Source organism: Acomys russatus, chromosome 16, assembly GCF_903995435.1.
Source record: "Acomys russatus chromosome 16, mAcoRus1.1, whole genome shotgun sequence".
Classification (NCBI taxonomy): Eukaryota; Metazoa; Chordata; class Mammalia; order Rodentia; family Muridae; genus Acomys; species Acomys russatus.
Genome location: NC_067152.1, coordinates 26,166,606 through 26,189,180, shown reverse-complemented (window position 1 = coordinate 26,189,180; position 22,575 = coordinate 26,166,606). Strand labels below are relative to the sequence as shown.

General features: G+C 45.2%; 3 protein-coding genes across 8 annotated transcripts; all 3 read left to right on the top strand.

Annotated features, from left to right (window-relative positions):
• The first annotated feature begins 3,556 nt into the window (after nt 1-3,556).
• Nucleotides 3,557-4,370, top strand: LOC127200358 (keratin-associated protein 4-2-like). Of its 3 annotated transcripts, none has more exons than XM_051158548.1 (2): nt 3,557-3,676; nt 4,004-4,370. In XM_051158548.1, the coding sequence occupies exons 1-2, from the start codon at nt 3,602-3,604 to the stop codon at nt 4,352-4,354; spliced, it is 426 nt and encodes a 141-aa protein (XP_051014505.1). In that variant the 5' UTR covers nt 3,557-3,601; the 3' UTR covers nt 4,355-4,370. The 3 variants fall into 3 exon arrangements, with proteins under 3 accessions (XP_051014505.1, XP_051014504.1, XP_051014503.1); XM_051158547.1 differs by having other exon boundaries at nt 3,974-4,370; XM_051158546.1 differs by having other exon boundaries at nt 3,557-4,370.
• Nucleotides 4,371-12,125: 7,755 nt separating this feature from the next.
• LOC127200366 (keratin-associated protein 4-2-like) lies at nt 12,126-13,019 on the top strand. 4 transcript variants are annotated; one of them, XM_051158565.1, is made up of 3 exons: nt 12,126-12,457; nt 12,503-12,567; nt 12,703-13,019. In XM_051158565.1, the coding sequence occupies exons 1-3, from the start codon at nt 12,126-12,128 to the stop codon at nt 12,726-12,728; spliced, it is 423 nt and encodes a 140-aa protein (XP_051014522.1). In that variant the 3' UTR covers nt 12,729-13,019. The 4 variants fall into 4 exon arrangements, with proteins under 4 accessions (XP_051014522.1, XP_051014520.1, XP_051014519.1 ...); XM_051158563.1 differs by lacking the exon at nt 12,503-12,567 and having other exon boundaries at nt 12,126-12,418; nt 12,614-13,019; XM_051158562.1 differs by having other exon boundaries at nt 12,126-12,418; nt 12,524-13,019.
• Nucleotides 13,020-19,960: 6,941 nt separating this feature from the next.
• LOC127200362 (keratin-associated protein 4-3-like) lies at nt 19,961-20,626 on the top strand. Its single transcript, XM_051158559.1, has one exon. The coding sequence runs from the start codon at nt 20,006-20,008 to the stop codon at nt 20,624-20,626; it is 621 nt and encodes a 206-aa protein (XP_051014516.1). The 5' UTR covers nt 19,961-20,005.
• The last annotated feature ends 1,949 nt before the right edge of the window (nt 20,627-22,575 follow it).

Sequence of the window (22,575 nt, the reverse complement as noted above, 5' to 3'; positions counted from 1 at the left end):
GTTTATCATTGAATCCATTTTCATTTTCAGATCTTGAACTGATTTTTTGATTTCTTTCATCTGATTTTTTGTATATTCCTGAGTTTCTTCCATTGCCTCTTTATAGGTCTTCAGAGCTTGAACTGTTCTATTTATTTCTTTCATCTGGTTGTTTGCATTTTCCTGCAAATTTTCCAGTTCCACTCTATGTGCTTCTTTTATGTCTCTCACCTGTTTTCTGCGTCTTCCTGCATTTGATTACAAATTTTATTTGTTTCCTCCATTATCATCCTCATTACTAAGGATTTGAGGTCATTTTCTTGTATTTCCGTTGTATTTGAGTTCTCTGTGTTGTTTTCTTTGGTATAGCTGGAAACTGGAGACACCATGTTGTTTTGGGGTTTTTTGCGTATGCTTTTTCGTTGTCCTTTAGACATCTTGCCGTCTTTGTTTTTGTTGGGTAGCTTCCAGAGTTGAATGGAGGGTGTCTGACGATAGATTCACTTGTTTTCTCGCGATTTCCCTAGGTCCGAGCTCAAAGCTTCACTGGTATGGATGTTAGGAGGTTAGCCCTGTTGTTCTGGTCTCTCACAGCCAGTGATCCTCAGTCCCCCTCTGCTGTGGATCCTGCAATCGTTCTGGGTCTCTGAATGAGCGTTGGGTCAGGCCAAGGTATCCACAGCCTTCTGTGTTCCCTGCCAAGTCCAGCCAGGAGCACTGGGACTGAACCACGGGCAGAACTCAGCTAGATTCTCAGGGCCTGAACCGTCTGCCAAGCTCAGCTAGGGATTTTGGGCCCAAAATGCACACAGGGTCCAGCCAGAATTTTTGGGCTGGGACTACGCACCAAGCTCCGCTAGGGCCTTTTGGCCCAAAGTGCGTGCTGTGGTCAGTTATTGACTCAGGGCCCGAACTGACCACCAATCTCAGCCAGGAATTCTGGATTCAAACTGCACACTGTGTCCAACCAGAGTCTTAGAGCTGTTGGAACCGAGAGCTCTGTCCAGCCTGCGCCACAGCAGGAGAACTGCGGCTGCTCTGAGTTAGCGCCAGTGGTGGAACAAGTGCTCCGCCCAGACTGTGTCACCGCAGGGGAGCTGCCGCTGAGCTGAGGTGGTGCCTAGGATGGAACTGAGCCTGTCACCAAGCCTGCGCCACAGCAGGAGAACTGCAGCTGCTCTGAGTTAGCGCCTGTGGTGAAACCAAGTGCTCCGCCCAGACTGTGTCACCGCAGGGGAGCTGCTGCTGAGCTGAGGTGGTGCCTAGTGTGGAGCTGCGAGCTCAACTAAGCCTGCGCCACAGCAGGGGAGCTGTGGCCACGCTGAGTTAGTGCCTCAGGCAGAATTGCTTGCTGGGTCGGGCCAGTACCCGGGACTCTGGGGCCGAACTGTCCGCCGAGTCTAGTCTGGGTCCAAAGGCTCCACACGACCCAAATCCTGCCCCGAGTCCCCTCTCCCGCAGCAATTCCCACCAGCCACCACACCAATCGCCTCCACCGGAAGGCTATGAGCTGCAAACCTCAGCTGCCGCTGCTGGTGCCGCTGGTGCTGCTGCCTCTGCCGCTGCTGCTCCGATCAGAGAAAAACCACAGTCCTCCCGTGTGCAGGGGCACACAGGTCCTCCGCACCCTGGTCCCTCCTAACCGTGGAGCACTCCCGCTGCTGTGATGTTCGGACCTCGGTGTTCCTGGCTCAGAAATCTGTGCAATTCCCTGAATCGGTCACTGGAGCCTCCAAACGCGGTCCACACTGCTCGCCGCCATCTTGGATCTCCGGCACAGTGGCTATTTTTATACCAATTGGTCTTAACCATTTTTCTTTTCTAGTGTTCTTCTGATGCAGCTCAGGTTAGCCACAAATTGATGCTGTAGCCTAGGTTTGCCTCAAGCTTATGGATATCTTTCAATCTCCTCAGAGCTGAGATTATAGGTATGCACTGCTATGTCCAGTAGTAACTCAAGAGTAATGGATAATTTGATCTAGTTTTTTTTTGTGTGTGTGTGGGGGTGAGACTGGTTAAAAGTTGATGAGGCTCAGCCGAACCTCAGGGACTGTAGGTTATTTTTAAGAATTCCTTCCAAGAAGTATAGATGCAGTCAATTCCTCTAATATTGGTCACTTTCATGATGGCAGCCTAGTGAGTTCGTTTGTTTGTTTTGGGATTTGACACTGCCCCTGAAATAATCCACCACCCCTGTTAGTGTTTTCTCTCATGCAAGCATGGCTCAAGCACTTGGAAAAATGATTCTGCCATTCAGCCGTTAATCTTTCCTAGAGTCAAAACCCCCAGATACGTAGAAGAGTAGAGTTTATGGGAAAACTGACCCCAGACTGAAAATAGGCATGACCATTATGAGAGAGAGAGAGAGAGAGAGAGAGAGAGAAGTCTAACACAGGTGTTGTTGTGCAGAGTGTCCTAAAGTGAAATGTGGCAGGAACCTGGAAGTTGATGACGTAAAGCCAGGATCTCTTTCCTCAGCCCGCCTTGGCTCCAGAGATGGAAGAGCCCAAGAGGCTGTCAGCAGTCCCTGTTTTCCAGAGTCAGCAGCTAGCAGCTGAGTTAGGCATATGTTTTCAGTCTTTCAGCATGTACTGTGTTTTCACAGTGAAAAAACACTGGCAGAAGTCCTCTGAGTCAGAAATCTGTACCCTCTCTTCTCCTGTTTGTGGAAAATAGAACTAGAGATTAAATGCTGACAGCCAATAAAGCAGAGAAGCCCTGGGGCTTTATAGGCCCAGCCCAACATGGCAGGATCCAAGTCAGAGCAGCAGGCAAGCACACAGTGAACCATCGTGGTGGTGGCGGGGAAGGCAGGCAAGATTGCCCTACAAAAACTGGAACTGGGTCAATGTGGCCCACAGAAGCCAGAAATCCAGTACTCAACAATGAAAATCAGCTCCACAGCAGCAAGCTGAGGGACCTGGATCTCATGGTAAAGCTGGACTTGACAGCCAACTTCCCTGAGATGCCCTAAGAATAAGTATGGGGTGTTTGTGCTTGGCAAAAAGAAAACATCACAATTTCATGTCTTATTATTGTATCTGAAAATGGTGCTGCACTTCCCATGAGAAAGTCTAAACACTGGGCAGTCAATCACAGCCAGCAGGGCATAAGCCCTGTTTTTCGCATTCAGTATTTTATTTTTTTGGTAATCTGACGTGTAACAAATGGGCAATCAGGCTGTTCAGTGAATTCATTCATGTGGGTGATCAGAAACATTTATATGCAAGTAGAATCATTGTCACACCAGGATAGACAAGCTATGCCATGTGAACTGAGACTGAAGTATATAATATCTAGAGGCAAAATGTCATGTGATGGTGCCCTTTGAAGATGAAGAGTTAGAAAGGTAATTCAGGAAGTGTGACAGATGCATTCTAACACACCAGGAAGAGAAGTTGTGTTTCCTATCCGACTTGAAAATGTAACCAGGAAAACAGTCTTGCTTAATTTTATAATCATGGAATATTTATCAACACAAACAACAAGGAAAGAATGCTTATTGTGAGGACAGCAGCCCCTCAGCAGGGTATAAAAGGGCGTGTTGGCAGGGAGACTCCCACTTCCAAACCTTCCAACACACCTTCTTTTAAACCCACCTAGAACCTCCACCTCCGACACCATGGTCAACTCCTGTTGTGGCTCTGTCTGCTCTGAGGAGGGCTGTGGCCAAGGCTGCTGCCAGCCCAGCTGCTGCCAGCCCACCTGCTGCAGGACCATCTGCTGCCGCCCCAGCTGCTGTGTGTCCAGCTGTTGCAGGCCCAGCTGCTGTGTGTCCAGCTGCTGCAGGCCCCAGTGCTGCCAGTCTGTGTGCTGCCAGCCCAGCTGCTGTCGCCCCAGCTGCTGCATCTCCAGTTGTTGCCGTCCCAGCTGTTGTGTGTCCAGCTGCTGCAGGCCCAGCTGCTGTGTGTCCAGCTGCTGCAGGCCCCAGTGCTGCCAGTCTGTGTGCTGCCAGCCCACCTGCTGTCGCCCAAGCTGCTGCAGGCCCAGCTGCTGTGTGTCCAGCTGCTGCAGGCCCAGCTGCTGTGTGTCCAGCTGCTGCAGGCCCAGCTGCTGTGTGTCCAGCTGCTGCAGGCCCAGCTGCTGTGTGTCCAGCTGCTGCAGGCCCCAGTGCTGCCAGTCTGTGTGCTGCCAGCCCACCTGCTGTCGCCCAAGCTGCTGCAGGCCCAGCTGCTGTGTGTCCAGCTGCTGCAGGCCCAGCTGCTGTGTGTCCAGCTGCTGCAGGCCCCAGTGCTGCCAGTCTGTGTGCTGCCAGCCCACCTGCTGTCGCCCAAGCTGCTGCAGGCCCAGCTGCTGTGTGTCCAGCTGCTGCAGGCCCCAGTGCTGCGAGCCCACCTGCTGTCGCCCAGCTTGCTCCAGTTGTTCTTGTTGCTGAGGGCTCTGACCCACAGCCTCCCGTTCTTCACCAACCGACATCCCTTATGCAGACCACCTGTCAGCTGAACCCTAAGACTAGAGATGCAAACTCTTAATTCCAGTTGACTAGTATGCTGGTTTTGGCCTACATACATATCCTATCTCCCACTCCTGTACTCTCTCCCATATGAACACAACTTTGAATTTCCTTTAAGTTCCTTGAAACTATTATGTGACCCTCATGGAAATACTTGGTATCTACCCTGTTTCCTCAAATGGAGTCGTCGCTACAACTTAAATAAATGTGTGTTTTGCAGCCATATAAAGGCATTTTGTCTTTCTTTTCCTTTCTTTTTGCTACGTATCAGCTTTTCTGTAGTTCATCTCTAAAAACAAAAAGACCACGGGAAGCAGCGGCCTGCACGCCAGCTCCTTGCCTGCAGAAATCTTCATTTGAAAGCACAAATATGGATGTTTAGAGCAGGTACCTGGGTCTTGCCTGCAGAAAGTCTCCTACAAAGGCCAGGCTTTAGGCCGGAGAGTTCACACCTCTGTGCTTGTGCATATAACTTAAGGGGATATCAGCGGGCAGCTTGCTGCTGAGGCCTGCTGAGTTGAAGGTTCTGCCACTGCATGAAGTGTGTGCGTTGTTGTGTTTAGAGAGGGGAGAACCTCAAACAGGAACTTCTGCAGGAAACATTAGCAAGGAAACGCTCTCCAGAGGAACCTGGAAGAAGCTTCCAGAAAAAAGATCACAGTAGTAGAAATGAAGTGTGCCTTCCGTAAACGCCAACCTGGCTGACATCATCTGACAGGGTTAGGTTAGTGCCTGGACTTTTCTTTGCACGGCCACTTGGTTATCACCATCTGTGGCCACTCAGCATGGGAGGAGAGGGGCCGGTAGGACAGACATGTATAAAGTCGCAAGCGTATATAAAAACAATTACACCCCCCCCCCCCCCCGAGAACACAGCACACAGCAAACAAGCAGTGTGAGCCACCGGCGTTGCGTGCTCGTACTCGCTTAAAAGGTGAGGACCATTAGGATAAAGGGCATCTGAGTAGAGCATCCTATATCCCCCCATGCGCCTCTTTCTTCTAGTTACTCCAGCTCATTAGTGGGAATAACTAGAGAAAGTTATAGTGGGCGTATCAGATGCCAGCTTTGAAGAGCCACTTAGGTCACATCCTGAGAGTTCTGAGCTAGTGGTTCTATATTCTTATTTAACTATAGCTTTTCTTCTCGGCCGTTCACACATTGCACTCAAATTAAAATAGCCAGAACTGCTCATTGGGCCATCGATGCTAAGTACGCTCCTCTCCTCTGTTCGTGGGGTCCCTACTTCACCTTGATAGCAGTCAGTCACTGTGAGCCAGCATCAGGTATTCAGAAGGCTTGTGTCCTTTCAGACTATATTGCAACAAGGAGCAGGAGAATCAAGGGGACCCGAGGCTATTGCAGAGAATTTATATTTCTATTGGCTCTATGTGGCCCAGAATTGTCTTCCCTTACCTTGATAGCATTAGGGCCCCATTTGCATTCCATACCACATACTGTTAGCTTACTTCACCAGCATTTTATATATTTCAAGACAGCCATAATTGGATCTGTTATTTAATTGGCTTTATGGTCCTCCATTGCCCTTTGTTATGACAAAATTTTCTTAGTGGAGACTGTCCTGGTGAATTTTACTGATGGACCAATCTGATGGGATTTACCCCCTATGGATGCATTTGAAGAACCTTTAATCTGTGAGTTTTATTGACTAGCTCTCATGGAGGATGGGCATGGATGTTAGGCCATTCTGGGGGCTTTGTGTGGCCTTCTCTATTCCAATAGCTCCCATTCCACAGCCCAAGGAAAGAATGTGCGATAGCTTATGCCTGTGGATATGGGTAAACGGTCATATGAGGCACACGTAGATTGAGTGGACAGACTGTGAGAGCCGCATTGGCCAAGACTCCATTTATTTTTCTAATTATCACCACTGGGTCCCAATGGAGGCTTTGGTGGCATTTTGGAATGCTGTTGTCAGTGTCAGCTCTGATCTGAGGCTCAACAACACCCAAATGTGTGGGCAGTTCACTTGCCTCTGAGTTGCTACAGGAGGTTTTAGAAATAGACAAAAGGGTTACTGTTGCACATGTTTGTTTCAATTCTATCTCTCAGAGGACTGTCTTCTTTTTCAATTGATGAGCCATGGGCCTGAGAAGTTTAACCAAATTGGAACTTGGAGGAGAAGCCATGCCTTTCCATTGGTGCAACTTTCCTTAACGCTTTCCTCAGTTCTTTCAGGACGCACATGTACATGTTAGAGAGTGTTCCATAAGATTCAAGCGTGTACCCAATTTCATAAAACAAATACCCCGGATACAAATGGATATGTCGGTCCAGACATAATAATAGGGAAAGATTTCAGTGCGCTACTTGGTCAGTCTGTTGGTCATCTAGACGCCTCTCCAAAAAGGACCATAAAGCTTTCGGGCTAACCTATACTATTAGATCAGGCAGATGGAAGAAGAGTCTAAGGATGTTTTGTTATACACACTATGTGTTCCAGGGATCATCTGAAACTTTTTCCAAAACACATTTAAGATCATAAGTCAACTCTTAACAAATATAAAAATTTAAAAAATGTTTTTGTATCTTATCAGATCACAATGAAACGAAATCAGAAAGTAGCAGTGAAAGAGATTACACAAACTATACAGACGTAAAGAGATTAAATAATATGCTTTTGAGTCACCAGTTATCAGATAAATCAGCAAGGAAACTGTCAAATTTCTAAAACCAAATGAAATAAGAACACAACTTCTCAGAACCTGGGGTCTCCAGCAAAGGCAGTAAGTACTAATGTTTATAACCATGAGTGTCTGTAGTTAAAAAATGGGAGATCTTTTAATAATCTTCACACAGACAGCCCCACAAAGACAACCATCACAGTTTCTTCCATATGTATAAGAACTGTGTACATGAAAATGGAAGAGGGCCTTTAGGAAAGGGTAGAAGGAGGATGAGAGATTTAGAGAGAGGTATAATTGAAGTATATTATATACTATATGGAATGTCATGATGAAATCCATTACTTGATTCCATTAATGTATGCTAATGAAATCATAAACACATATGCACATATGAAATAATATGCATATATCTGTAAAGCCTACAATAACAGATATTCCAAGTTTGTGTTCCTCTGTCCTATAATTGGTAAGAGCAGATTCCCCTTTAAAATTCACTGATTGCTGGAGAAGTTACACTTCATTCCTGCTCCAGTTGCAATAACTAAGTGGTTACCCATCCGATAATTATAGTCATATTAATTCTCAGGGCTAAATGATTCTACCTGGATTCCTTTGTGATCTTATCATTGTCATTGCTCCTATAGACCTACATTCTGCAGCAATGCTTCTATAAAACCGACAGCATTAGTAAACTGTTTCTACTCTGAATTTCCCCCACAATGCTGGTGCCCCCTTAGCTGAATCATCCTAATCACCTTAGTAAACAGAGCATCCCTTGGACCACCCAGGAGCAAAATGTGTTTGCTGGGCTTGTGGCTGTTCAGAAGGAGTGCATTCTAGCATACCTATGTCTCCTCCACCTTTGGTGGCTTCTTTTCCTTGGCGTTCTTTGCGCTGTTCATGTGTCATTACACAATTTCAAAACTTGACAACATAAGCACTAATCAGTATAAACTCTCAGGGCCTGTGGGTGAGGACTCAGAAGCAGCATCGTTGCATGGCTGGTGTCCTAGCATGTCATATGCTTCAGCAAAGATGTTGATTGGCACCAGCGTTTCTTCTGAAAGAATCTAATTTTAAGCTCACTTCTGTGATAGTTGAGGATGCCTTCTTCCTTAACACCATTGGGATGAGAGCCTCAGCACCCTTGTGGGTGTTGTGTGAAGGTTGTCTCCAGTTTTTGTTTTTGTTTTTTGCCACATGAATCTTTCCCACATTGCAGCCGAATTCATCAAAGCCAGTGACAGAGGAAAGAGCCTGCAAGAAAGAGTTTACCAGCAAGAGGAAGTGACTTTAAAACCTGACGGGGATTTTCTTGATTGACGATGGAGGTAGGTGTTCGAGCCCAGCTTACTTGGTACTACTCTTGGGCCTGTGGTCCTGAGTTCGGTAAGAAAGCATGGTGAGAAAGCCATGAGGAACAAGCCAGTGAGTGGCACTCCTCCATGGCTTCCTGCGTCACTTCCTGTCCTGCTGGAATCCTTCCCTGACTTGTCTCAGTGACAGATGAGGACCCTTTCCTCCCCAGTTTGCTTTTGTCTATGGTGTTTATCACAGCAACGAAAATCACCAACCAAGACAAACCCCAGTGGAGGGCATGCCTATGAACCTATAAACCTCTCCTGCGGTTCTCTCTCTTGAGGATTCACAACACCTCCTGATGTTGGCCCTCTGCATCACAACACCCAGACTGTAACACATAGCATTGGGTGGCCACTCTGCACACTTAAAGCACATCAGTCACATATCCCATGAAGTGAGCATAACCGAGACCGCCTGTGAGGTTGTCTACCCAAGAGAGTATAGAACACTGAACGAAAGAATTGAAATTCAAAATGCAAAGAGTGGCATTCCACTGCAGAATACTAGAAACAAAAACCAAAAACAGTAAGACTAAACTTTATTGTTTAAAAATGTAAACCTAGGTGACTGAATTTTGAAGAAAAGAAATAAAGAAGACTATCTCAAAAGTTGCAATCGTGACTCTGTGGTAGAGGGAGGGAGGGAGATATAGCCACGAAAGACATATAGAAATTCTACTTGAGGAGATAAAGACTCTCCACTGGTCTTTGGGGGGAGGGTGTAGACACTAGCTTAATAATTATTTTCTATATTACACATGAATATTTCATATACAGTCCAGTATACCCACGTTATTTTAAATGATACCAATGTGGGGATCTCTGTGACCACCGTGGCCAACAGAGTAACATTCTGTGGGAGGCAATAGGGCAGTTTAGTTCAGCATGACTAAGTAGCTGGTGTTGGCTCAAACTTTGGGAGTCTGACCCTGAGTAGTTTATTTTAGGCATATTTAAGCACAAATTGGTGAAAATCTTCCTGGTGACAATTAAATCAACTCCTTGTGTACAACAAACCACACACGTTTCCTCGAGGAACAAAGTAAGCTTAATAAAAATTGAACTTAACTACATCGAAACTCTTTCTAAGGACCATGTGACATTGTCCATAAAGATGGGTTCTGTAGATTGACTACAAGTGACAGCTCCCATAAAAATAGGCTCTATAGATGGACTGAGAAAAACAAGCTCATGAAAAGGCGGAGGATTGGTGTGGTCCTGGCCACACAGGTAGTGCAATGGTCAGTAGGCTAGTAATACCCACATCTGCTCTCATCCTTTTGATGGGTTCTAGGCTACCCATCCCTTCTGCTGAAGGAACAACACTGTGTGTTTAATATTTCAGGTGCCCCCTATTTGTGAGCACAAAGACCTCTGTGCCTCCTACAACCAAACACTTAAAACTGGGTATAGATAAATAACATATAAAGATGAACAGAAACAAGATGAAATTAAATCAACAATAGGTGGACATCGTTATTACTTCACAAACTGATCTGAATATATCTATCATTTCACAACAGGCACAACAAAAAAGTAACCTAGATGAAATGCAAAATAAGGTTTAAAAATAACTATTTGTGTCTCTATTTAGATAAAGATATAAACGGAGAAAAAAGTCAGACTGAAACCTGCCTACTGACAGTATATCTTAGCTACATATAGAATACATAGGAAGTATTTACTAAATATAATGGACTATGCATTTATATAGCATACGTGATGCCTAATGAGAGAAGTCTGGTTTGCTTACTGTGCGTTTTATGTACCTAATGATGAGTTCGAGGCCAGCCTGGTCTACAAAGCAAGTCCAGGAAAGCAAAGGCTACACGGAGAAACCTTGTCTCAAAGACACACACACACACACACACACACACACACACACACACACACACACACACACACCCCTAAATGAAGTACCTATTGACACCAGGCATTCAGTTACTTATGTTTTCAATAGAAACTGACCTGGTTCTTGGGATGGACGGCATTTGCATGTGCCAACCTTGCCCATTCTCATTCCCGCAGTGATTAACTGAGCTCTTTTATTACATCATCATAAAAGACAGAAAGATAAACAGCTCAAGAAGAGGAAAATTCTATAACAGAAAAAAAATTATTCACTACAGTCTACTCTGTGTGACGATGGAGGTGTTCGTAAATGTGGTCCAGACATTCATTATGAATTCTACTTAAACATATCGTGGTTAAAACTTATCTGTTACGTGGGACGATGATGTCCCCACTTCTGGGTTTCCTCTGTAAGGTCACTCTGTGGAAGGTCTAGCTACAGTGACCTTTCACTGTGGGTCAAGCTGGAGCAGTTTCTCTTACCCACGTGAATCTGCCAATGTTGTTAATAGAGTAGTTTCCAACCATAAAGAGTGTTACAAATGCTTAAACCTCATTGTTTATAATTCAGGATGATTTCTCTATTATTCAAATACCATTTGCTACGTTTTATTATTTTGCAACCTATATTCTTAATTGAAATGGACACAGATGCATGTAATACGGACAATTGAAGGAGGTGGGTCTCAAACGTCAGTGCCTGTTGAGAGAATCTGAGAAGGCTGGAAATCTTCTGAGCTCCAGGCTTTACTCCAGACCAATTAAATAAGGATGGCTCTGGGCAGAAACCAAGAATCGGCCAGCTTGCAGCACCCTTCAGGGTGGTTGCACCATGTGGTCATCTGTGGGAGCCATTGGCTCAAGGATGGGCATCATTTATCTATAGTCTATGAAAAGAATGTATGTTGTCTTTTGGAACTGCAGAGATGGCTCAGCAGTTGCTGTGCTTGCAGCAAGCCGAGTTTGGTTCAAGGTTCAGCCGTGTCAGAGGACTCAGAACTTGCCTTTAACTCCAGTTCTGATGTCCTCTACTGGCTTCTACAGACACCTGCATACACATGCATACTCGCACACATATGTACACCCCCATGCCCCTGCAATAAAAATAGGCCTGAAGGAAAACTGAGTATTGAGTCACACTCCCTGAAGCCATAAAAATAGATCTTAGAAAGTAGCATATTCTGATTTTAAAGGCGAGAGGAAATGTCTTTCTTAAACGTCTCCTTAAATCCTTGTAGAAGTCTCTGCGATTAACAAAATTCCTTTCATTGATGCTTTTATTTGTCTCTGTATACTTTTTTTGGTAGGTGTTTTTGGGAAGTGGTTTCTCTCCCTGGTGGTCCTGGACTCATTTTTGTATATTTAAGTCTGTGCATGAGTTTGTATACACCCATCAGAAGTCCCGGTTTCTCAGGCTGTAAGAGATACTTTCATAGAATTGCATCAGCACCATTCTGTCCTACAGCTACAGTGGGTCACAGAAAAAGAGAAGAAAGTAAGGAGAACCAAGATGCATGATGTCAGGTGACAGCTCTCCTGGAGCAAACTGAACCAGGAAAGGCACTTAACTGGTGGCTTAGCAACAGTGGACAGGGAACCAGGAAAAGGAACTCTTGTTTTTTATCCACCTTGAAAATTTAACCAGGAAAAGAAACTTGCCTAATTTGATAATCATCTACAGTAATATAAACAATAACAAAGAAAGAATACTTATTGTGATGACAACAGCCCCTCAGCAGGCTATAAAAGGGCATGTGGGTGGGGAGACTCCCACTTCCAAACCTTCCAACGCACCTTCTTGTAAACCCACCCAGAACCTCCACCTCCGACACCATGGTCAATTCCTGTTGTGGCTCTGTCTGCTCTGAGGAGGGCTATGGCCAAGGCTGCTGCCAGCCCAGCTGCTGCCAGCCCTCCTGCTGCAGGACCACCTGCTGCTGCCCCAGCTGCTGTGTGTCCAGCTGCTGCAGGCCCCAGTGCTGCCAGTCTGTGTGCTGCCAGCCCACCTGCTGTCGCCCAAGCTGCTGCCGCCCCTCCTGTTGCATTTCTAGCTGCTGCAGGCCTTCTTGCTGCCGCCCCAGCTGCTGTGTGTCCAGCTGCTGCAGACCCAGCTGCTGCCAGTCTGTGTGCTGCCAGCCCACCTGCTGTCGCCCAAGCTGCTGCAGGCCCAGCTGCTGTGTGTCCAGTTGCTGCCGCCCCTGCTGTAGCAGTTCCAGCTGTTGTGGAACCAGCTGCTGCAGACCCAGCTGCTGCATTTCTAGCTGCTGCCGCCCCAGCTGTTGCCAGACCAGCTGCTGCCGCCCCAGCTGCTGTGTGTCCAGCTGCTGCAGGCCCCAGTGTTGCATCTCCAGCTGCTGCTGCCCCACCTGCTGCCAGACCACCTGCTGCAGAACCACCTGCTGCCGCCCAGCATGCTCTAGTGGTTCTTGCTGCTGAGCACTGTCACCCACAGTCTCCTGTCCTTCATCACACAGGAGTCCTGATATAGACCATCCGTGTTCTGAATCCCAAGAGACCCATTATAAAACCTCTAACACAACTGAGATTGATTGGGACAACAAATATATTGCCCAACTCCCATCGGCTTGGAGTTTGTCTAACATGAACACACATTTGAGCTTTCTTTGAGCTCTGTAAACTTTTGCAGTAATTTGTTCTGTGCCATACTTAAAAAAGAAAACAAGTTTCCTACATCCTAAATAAATCGAAAGTTTGAAGGTACATAAATAAAATGCCACTGTGTCTCTTTATTTTTCTTGCTTAAATCATCTTCAACTGCCCCTTACTGCCTTGGTAAACTGAGTGTTTACTGGGTCACTTAGGACACAGTCATTCCACTGGGTTTCTGAGCTTCATGAGTAGGAACATTCTAGCATATCTACTTCTCTGCACCTTTTGATTCTTTGTTCCTCCTTTATGGGCCATGAGAGACCAAGTGAATAGAGAGTAACACTCGACAGTCACGCCATCCTCCCTGAGCATGCAACAGCTAAAACACACCACATTTGTCATCCGTTTCTGTGGAGCCAGGTACAGACAGGCTGCGATGTCTGTGTCCTTGTAAAGGGACCTTCTGTGAAGAGTTGGTCACCAAGAGGAAAGTCACAGTTTTGCTCACCTCATTCTCAACTGTTGCCATGTGCTGTTGGTTAGCAGTAAGTGGCTCACAACCAGGGAAGAGCAGATAGAGAGAACTGAGGTCCATTTTAAGGGAACTCTGTTCCCAGGTAGAGTAAACTATCAAGCAAAGGGGCGGGGAGGGGGGAGGGAGAATAAAAATATTGATATTCTATGCAATGCTCACAAAATTACTGTGAAACCAAACTACACTGTTTACAGATATCTATTAGAGGGCTAAGAGACCTACAGCCAAATATTAGGCAGAGCTCAGGGAACTCTGTGCAAAAGGGGGAGGAACGATTATACGAGCCATAGTGGTCGAGGACACCAGGAGAACACAAGCCACAGAATGAACTAGGCAGGGCTCTTAGGGGCCTACAAAGTCTGAAGTGGCAATTACGGAGCCTACATGGGTCTCCACTAGGTCATCTGCATATCTCTTGTAGTTGTTTAGCTTGGGATTTTTGTGATACCCCTAAGAGTGGGAACGGGGGGTGTCTCTGACTCTTTTGCCTACTCTTGGGACCCTTTTCCTTCTACTGGGTTGCCTCATCCAGCCTTGACATGAGGGTTTGTACCTAGTCTTACTGTAACTTTATATGCTCTGTTCAGTTGATAGCCCTGGGAGGCCTGCTCTTTTGTGAAGGAAAACAGAGGAAGAGTGGATGTGGGGGAGAGGGGAAAAGGGGGATGGGCCAAGAGGAGAGGAGGTGGGGGAGACTATTATGGGGATGTATTGTAATAGGAGAAGGATTTTTAAAAAAAATTCCAATAACAAATCCTCCACCCCTCCAAAAAAGAAAGGAAGGAAGGAAAAGCAAAGCGAAACAAAGACCGCTGGAGTGTCGAGGCAAGGATGCAGTGATTCTATTGGGTTATGTGGGTAGAGATGTGGTCAACACATAGCGCCATTCTTGGAGATGAAATGTCTCTTTTGACTTGGTCTTAGGCTATACTTCCTTAAGAGCTACTGTGTCGCAAATGGACACTTATACATTTCTAGTATAAATGCTTTTTTATAACAATAAAGATTGAAATGAAACGCTTTCATTCATTGCACGTTCATCCGTTCATTCAGTGTATATTCATTAGTACTTAAAGGAGCTCTGTTTTTAATTATAAGGGAGTTAATTGTATTGGAAGTATGTGAGTTTCCACTAGACGTACTTACTGTAGTCAGAACATGATGTCATAAATGAGACCCGGTTACTCATCTAATTATCCAGGTTAGCTATAGACAAGATTCATGCCAAAATTTTGTGAAAAATAGTTGTATGTACTAACATGGTGCTTGACAAGATATACTCTCAGCCTGTGCCAGGTTTCTGAAAGACACCATCTAGCACCTAGATGTCAAATACGTTTGTCTTCTCTGCATTCTAACTGCACTGTTTTTCTAACTGGCTTTTTTTTTCATTATGATATTCTAAAAAAAGATGAAAAGAGAAATTTAATATGTGACTCCCAAACCTCTACCAGAAAACTCCTACAGACGATAAACGCCTTCAGCAAAATGGCTGGATACAAAATTAACTCCAAAAATATCAGTAGCCTTCCTTTATACAAATGATAAATGGACTAAGAAAGAAATTAAGGAAGCAACACCCTTCACAATAGTCAAAAACAATATAAAATATCATGGTGTAACTCTAACCAAGCAAGTGAAAGATGTGTATGACAAAAACTTCAAGTTGCTGGAGAAAGAAACTGAGGAAGATATCAGAAGATGGAAAGATATTTCATGCTCATGGATAGGTAGGATTAGCAGAGTTAAAAATGGCCATCTTGCCAAAAGCAATCTACAGATTTAATGCAATTCCCATAAAAATTCTAACACAATTCTTTACAGACCTTGAAAAAGCAATTCTCAACTTCATATGGAAAAATAAAAAAACCCAGGATAGCTAAAATAATTTTGTACAATAAAAGAGGTTCTGAGGTATAAACATCTCTGATTTCAAACTATAATACAAAGCAACAGAAATAAAAACTGCATGGTATTGTCGTAAACACAGACAGGTTTATCAATGGAATTGAATCAAAGACTCAGAAATAAACCCACATACCTATAGACACTTGATTTTTGACAAAGAAGACAAAACCATACAATTGAAAAAATAAAGCATGTTCAACAAATGGTACTTGTCTAACTGGATGTCTGCCTATAGAAGTATGCAAATAGATCCATATTTATCACCCTAAACAAAACTCAAGTCTGAGTGGATTAAAGACTTCAACATAAAACCAGATACACTAAATCTAATAGAAGAAAAGGTGGGGAATAGCCTTGAACTCATTGGTACAAGAGACAACTTTCTAAACAGAATATCAGCAGCTTAGATACTAAGGTCAACAATAAATGGGACATCATGAAATTGAAAATCTTCTGTAAGGCAAAGGACACTATCAATAGAACAAAATGGCAGCCTACATATTGGGAAAATAGCTTCACCAACCCTGAATCCGACAGAGGGCGAATATCTAAAATACATAAACAACTTAAGAAATTAAACAGTACCTAACCAAATAACCCAATCAAAAAAGGGACACAGAGTTAAACTGAGAATTCTCAACAGAGGAATCTCTAATGGCCAAGAAGCACTTAAAGAAATTCTCAATGTCCTTAGTCATCAGGGAAATGCAAATCAAAACGACTCTGAGATTCCATTTTACTCTTGTCAGAATGGCTAAGATCAAAAACTCAGGTGACAGCACATGCTGGTGAGGACATAGAAGAAGAGGAACACTCCTCCATTGCTGGTGGGAGGGCAAACTTGTACAACCACTTTGGAAACCAATCTAGAGGTTTTTCAGAAAATTGGGGATAGTTCTACCTCAAGACTCACCTGTACCACTCCTGAGAATTTACCCAAAGACACTCCACAATAACACAAAGATACCGGTTCGACTATGCTCATAGCAGCTTTATTGATAATAGTCAGAATCTGGAAACAACCTAGATGTCCCTCAACCAAAGAATGGATAAAGAAAATGTGGTACATTTACACAATGGAATGCTACTTTAGCTATTAACACACACACACACACATAAACACACACAAAATCATGCAATTTTCAGGCAAGTGGACAAATGGATGGAACTGGAGAATATTATCCTGAGTGAGGAAACCCAGACTCCAAAAAGACACACATGCACCACTTACATAGTGGTGTAATGTCCACTTATAAGTGGATATTAGCCATAAACTACAGGATAACCATGCTACAATCCACAGACCCAAAGTAGGAGGGCCCAAGGGAGCATGCTTGAATCTTCCTCAGAAGGGAAAGTAGACATCCAAAGTGGATGAAGAGAGATAATGGGGTGGAAGAAGGGATGGGAAGGGGAGCGAGAATGGGGATCAGGTTAGGAGGCAGAGAGTGGGAGTGGGAGGTGAGATAGAAACCAATAAGGGGCATCTGGGACAGGCTGGAGATGCCATGACTGGGTAGGTTCCTAGAAGGATATGGGGTGACCCTAGCTGAGACTCCTAGCAGCAGAGAATATGGAGACTGAAGTGGCCATCTCCTATAGGCAGGCAGGACTTCCAGTGGAGGAAAAAGACACCAGCCTTACCACAAAACCTCCAAAGCTAAATTTACCCTGTCTACAAGATATGCGGTGATAAAGATGGAACAGAGATTGAGGGGATGGCCAAACAATGACTGGCCCAACTTGAGACCCACCCATGGGAGAGAGCCAGCCTATGACACTAATAACGATATTCTGCTGTGGTTGCAGACAGGAGCCTAGCGTAGCTGTCCTCTGAGAGGCTCTACCCAAAAGAGGATGGAACAGATACTGAGACTCACAGCCAAACATTAGATGGAGCTCAAGGAGTCTTGTGGAAGAGTTGAGGGAAGGATATAGAGACCCAGAGGTGACAAGAACTTTACAAGAAGGCCAACAGAGTTAACTAACCGAGGACCATGGGGGCTTACAGGGACTGAACCACCATCAAAGAGCATGCACGGATTGGGCCAAGGCCCCTACACACATTTAGCTGATGGGCAGCTTGGTGTTCATGTAGGTCCCCTAGCAAGTGGAGCAGGGGAAATCTCTGGCATGGGCTCTGTCACCTGCTTTTGGATTACTTTCCCCTAGCTGGGCTGCCTTGTTTGACTTCAGTGGAAGCAGATGGGTTTAGTCTTGATGCCACTTCATGTGCCAGGCAGGTTGTTGTTGTTGTTGTTGGACTCCCCTTTTCTGAGGAGAAGGGGAGTGGAGGAAAGGGAACAAGAGAAGGAGAGTGGGACCTGGAGGAGAGGAGGGAAGGGGGCTGAGATAGGAATGAAAAGTGAATAAATAAATACAATTTAAAAATTATTTTGCAAAGTGAAGTTTAAAGTTTAAAGTCAAGAGACATTAAACCTCACATAATGCAAGTACAGCATAGGTGGACGCTGCATGGGTCTGGTGCAGCACACTGGGCACCAATTGTTTGGTCTGCTTGCTAGACTCCCAGTACATTTTAGCAACAGGTATGTTGAGTGATGTCTCTCAGGGTGGGGTTTCCTCTTTAATACGCCAGTGTGCCATCTATAGCAACTTCCCACCGGGCTTCAGTCCCATTCTCAGTGCTGTGACTCTGCTAGTCTCCAATGCTTGGAGCTCAATGTGTCCAGTTCAGGGAACACATCCTCTGTAATTTTAGATGCCGCTCGGTGATATGTACCTGATTTGGCCAGTTCTCTTCTGAACAGAATCAGCAATGTGTCGTGGAAGATTTAAGGAGAGGGATTTCAAGCTTTGTTGGGCACTGGAATAAACTGAAGAGTTTTATAAACCTTTGACACACATGATCTACCTCAGATCTTGGAATGGACTCATTGTTTCTGCTGTGGGTGGGTGGGTGGCAGCTGGCTTTATTCTCACATGCAGTTTTCAGTGTTGGGCTTGACCACAGGCCCTTGTACGTGCTAGGCAAGTGTTCTACAACTGAGCTAAACCCCAGCCCCGAGGAGATGCCTTCATTTTCCTAGTTCTACAGAGAAACATCTCCCCTAAGAACCAACCGTGTCTGTATTTTTTCACTCTGTGGCTATGATGCTGCAAATCGAGCAAGCATTTTACTACTATGGCTATCTAAGTGTTTACGTCTTTCTCTTTCTTCAGCACTACAGAGAGAAGCCTCAAGTAAAAGTATGAAATTGACGAGTTTGCTTCGCAAGCCAGTGAGATGAAAGTCTTGCAGAGGGACTTGTCTTTAAAGGATCCTAAGGATGACATCATCGCCAGCTGGTCTCTGGGAGGCAGAGGAGGCAGCATACCTCCTTACCTGAAGCTCTAATCGCCTGGCCTGTGGGGTGGAGGCTTTCCTCACTTGAAGTCTGTACTCTGACCACAGTATGAGCAGACACAAGCTAAAATCTGCTCATCTAAGTACCAGCTTTCAATCATTTTCTTGTTATATTATTCTTAAAAGAAAAGCTGTAAGGAGCCGTCCAGCCACGATTCTACCCAGGGAGCAGGAGAGTCTTGTATATCTAAAAGTCTCAGGCAGGGCCATGACAGACACAGAAAGGTTGGGGACAAGCTAACTAACGTCTTGCCAACCTTCTAATGCTGTGGCCCCTTTATTACAGTTTCTCGTGCTGTGGTAACCCCCATCATAAAATTATTTTCATTGCTACTTCATAACTGCAAGTTTGATAGTATTATGAACAGTGATGCAAATATCTGTGGTTTCTGATAGTCTTAGGAGACCCATGTGGAAGGCAACCTCCAAGGGATCATGGTACACAGGTTGAGAACCACTGATCTAGATTAAGAGGCATTGGCATGTTGTCTAATAGGGATTCCAAAGTCTCGAAACTGAGACAACGTGGTTGGCAGGATCAGTTAAAGCCAGAAGACAGATGGCAAAGACATAAGGTCAAAGGACACAGCTTAGGGACATGCATGCATTTTATGATATAGCTCAGCTGTGCAGTCAAATGTCACTCTCTCCTAAGTGACATGAAAATTAGTTTTAGATTATTGTTTTTGTTAGAAAAAAAGTGAATGAAACTCAACATTTTACCATCCAGCTTACCACTGGAGATTACTCCATTTCCAATTTTTAAAAATCTAGAAACTGGATCAGAGTCTGCATGGGAGGTGTCTGGAGACCTACCTTGCCCTGTCTGAATCACGATGAGCCATCAAACTAATTCAGCTTTATCCTCCTTGGTCATGAGAAAAGATCTGCAGGAATCATAATTACCTAAGAGTGGACAGTTGTGCTGTGTAGTATGAGACTTAAGGACAGAGTGACAAGATATATAGTGTATTGTGGAAACTCTTCTAGAAGGAACTAAAGCATATAAAACACCTAGCAGATGGCTTCTCAAGAGCTGACAATGAGCCCTAACACATCAGGAAGAGGAAACTGTTTTTCATCTACCTTGATAATTCATCCAGGAAAATAAACTTGCATAATTTGTTAATCACCTATTTATTAACATAAACAATAACAAGGAACGAGTACTGCATGTGAGGACAGCAGCCCTTCACCAGGGTATAAAAGGGGATGTGGGCGGGGAGACTCCCACTTCCAAACCTTCCAACGCACCTTCTTGTAAACCCACCCAGAACCTCCACCTCCGACACCATGGTCAACTCCTGTTGTGGCTCTGTCTGCTCTGAGGAGAGCTGTGGCCAAGGCTGCTGCCAGCCCAGCTGCTGCAGGCCTAGCTGCTGCTGTGTGTCCAGCTGCTGCAGACCCAGCTGTTTCAGGCCCCAGTGCTGTCAGTCTGTGTGCTGCCAGCCCACCTGCTGCCGCCCTTCCTGTTGCATTTCTAGCTGCTGCAGGCCTTCTTGCTGCCGCCCCAGCTGCTGTGTGTCCAGCTGTTGCAGACCCAGCTGCTGTCAGTCAGTGTGCTGCCAGCCCACCTGCTGCCGCCCCAGCTGCTGTGTGTCCAGCTGCTGCAGACCTCAGTGCTGCATCTCCAGCTGCTGCCGCCCCAGCTGCTGTGTGTCTAGCTGCTGTAGACCTCAGTGCTGCATCTCCAGCTGCTGCCGCCCCAGCTGCTGTGTGTCCAGCTGCTGCAGACCTCAGTGCTGCATCTCCAGCTGCTGCCGCCCCAGCTGCTGTGTGTCCAGCTGCTGCCGCCCCAGCTGCTGCAGACCCCAGTGCTGTATCTCCAGCTGCTGCCGCCCCACCTGTTGCCAGACCACCTGCTGCAGAACCACTTGCTGCCGCCCAGCATGCTCTAGTGGTTCTTGCTGCTGAGCACTGTCACCCAGTCTCCTGTTCTTCATCACCCACCTTTCCTGATGTAGACCATATATGAGCTGAACCCCAAGAGTCCCATGCCCTATAAAGCCTCTCTCTTAACTGATTTTAAACCTTCCAAACACATTGTCCCCAGGTCTTTTTCAAATGAACACAAGATTGATTTTTCTATAAAATATGTAAGGTTATCTTATCCTCACACTTTGTTCTCTTCAGTTTTCAAAAACTGATCCCTCCCTGCCTATATTCTGAATAAATTGTAGTTTTGCAAGCATACAAGTGTACATATGTCTCATCTCTTGAGTTGTCATCCTCATTTGTCAGTACTTTGGCTCATCTCTTACAAGGTGAAGACCATAGCAGACGATTCCAGGCATCTGCTCTGTTCCCGCTGTGTCCATCTTCCTATATAGAAGGTCCCCTAGGGCAAGCACACACATCTCCCTGACCATCTCTAGTTGAAGAGTGGCCTGTAGGAAAGATAGTAAACACCACTGAGCACAGAGCTCAAGCAGTGAAGTTGAGTTGTGATCACGTGCTCTCCCTCACTTCCTTCCTAGATGAAGTGTGTCATGGTGGCGTTCCTCGAGGCCCTGGGTGTCATGGGAGCTAGTTGTCTCCTAGGGTGCTCTACTCCTTGAGTTTTCCATTGGCTTCCTCTTTGCCTGGTATAATCTTTCTAGTTTAAATGCTTCCTGAGACCATTTGCCCAAGTAACTACTTCATGTCCACTGCTGCACTCCACCTTATCTAGACAGCCTTACTGCGGAAGCAACTCAAGAATTCTGCATCCCTAATCATGTGTCATCTGACACCCGCACTGAGGCAGGGTGAGTTACTCCTAATCTCAGGATTGCTGCTCACTGCAGTGGTCTATCTCATGAACCTGTAGCTACAGCTTCAGCCCAATACTTGTCTATCTCAGGAACCTGTAGCTACAGCTTCAGCCCAATATTTGTCTATCTCAGGAACCTGTAGCTACAGCTTTAGCCCGATATTTGTACAATTTTGTTATAGTAGATATCTTAAGTCTTTTTGTTGTTACTGTTTAATGCCATAATGGTTTTTTTTATTTTTATTTTATTTTTTAAATTTTTTATTATTACTTTATTCTTGTTACATCTCAATGGTTATCCCATCCTTTGTGTCCTCCCATTCTTCCCTCCCTCCCCTTTTCCCCTTATTCCCCTCCCCTATGACTGTTCCTGAGGGGGATTACCTCTCCCTGTATATGCTCATAGGGTATCAAGTGGTACATATACACTATGGAATACTACTCAGCTATTAAAAACAAGGAATTCCCGAAATTTGTGGGTAAATGGATTGAGCTAGAAATTATCATAATGAGTGAGTTAACCCAGAAGCAGAAAGACTTAAATAGTATATACTCACTTATATCTGCATACTAACCCGAGGGGCATGTCCCACCAAAGCCTTCACTTACCAGGAAACTGAGACAGAGGGGAAGACATCTTATTGGGACTCTAGATGAGAGAAGCATGGGAGAATGGCAAAGTAGAAGGATCCAGAGGGTCCTAGAAACCTACAAGTAGAACATTATGATAGGCAGATTTGGGCCCAGGGGTCCCGCTCAAACTAAGGCACCAGCCAAGGACAATACAGGCGGTAAACTTTAAACCCCTATCCAGATCTAGTCAATGGCCATAATGTTTTTATTTAGTATTTAATAGTTAGACAATAAGTGGGTCTCCTTATGACACTTTCATATGTATAGAAAGCAATCGTTTCTCGGGTTGGGTCTGTGGGCTTCCCGTCCCTGACACTCACCCCCTCGCTGCCCTCCTGCAGATCCTAATCCTTTCCCATCTCAGTTCTCCTTCTTCAGCCTTTTCTGAGTCAGTTTCGTAGATGAGACATTTGATGAGTCTCCTCCTGAGCCGCATTTCTTTTACTTAACATGGTGTTCTATTCTTTTCCCCTGCAAA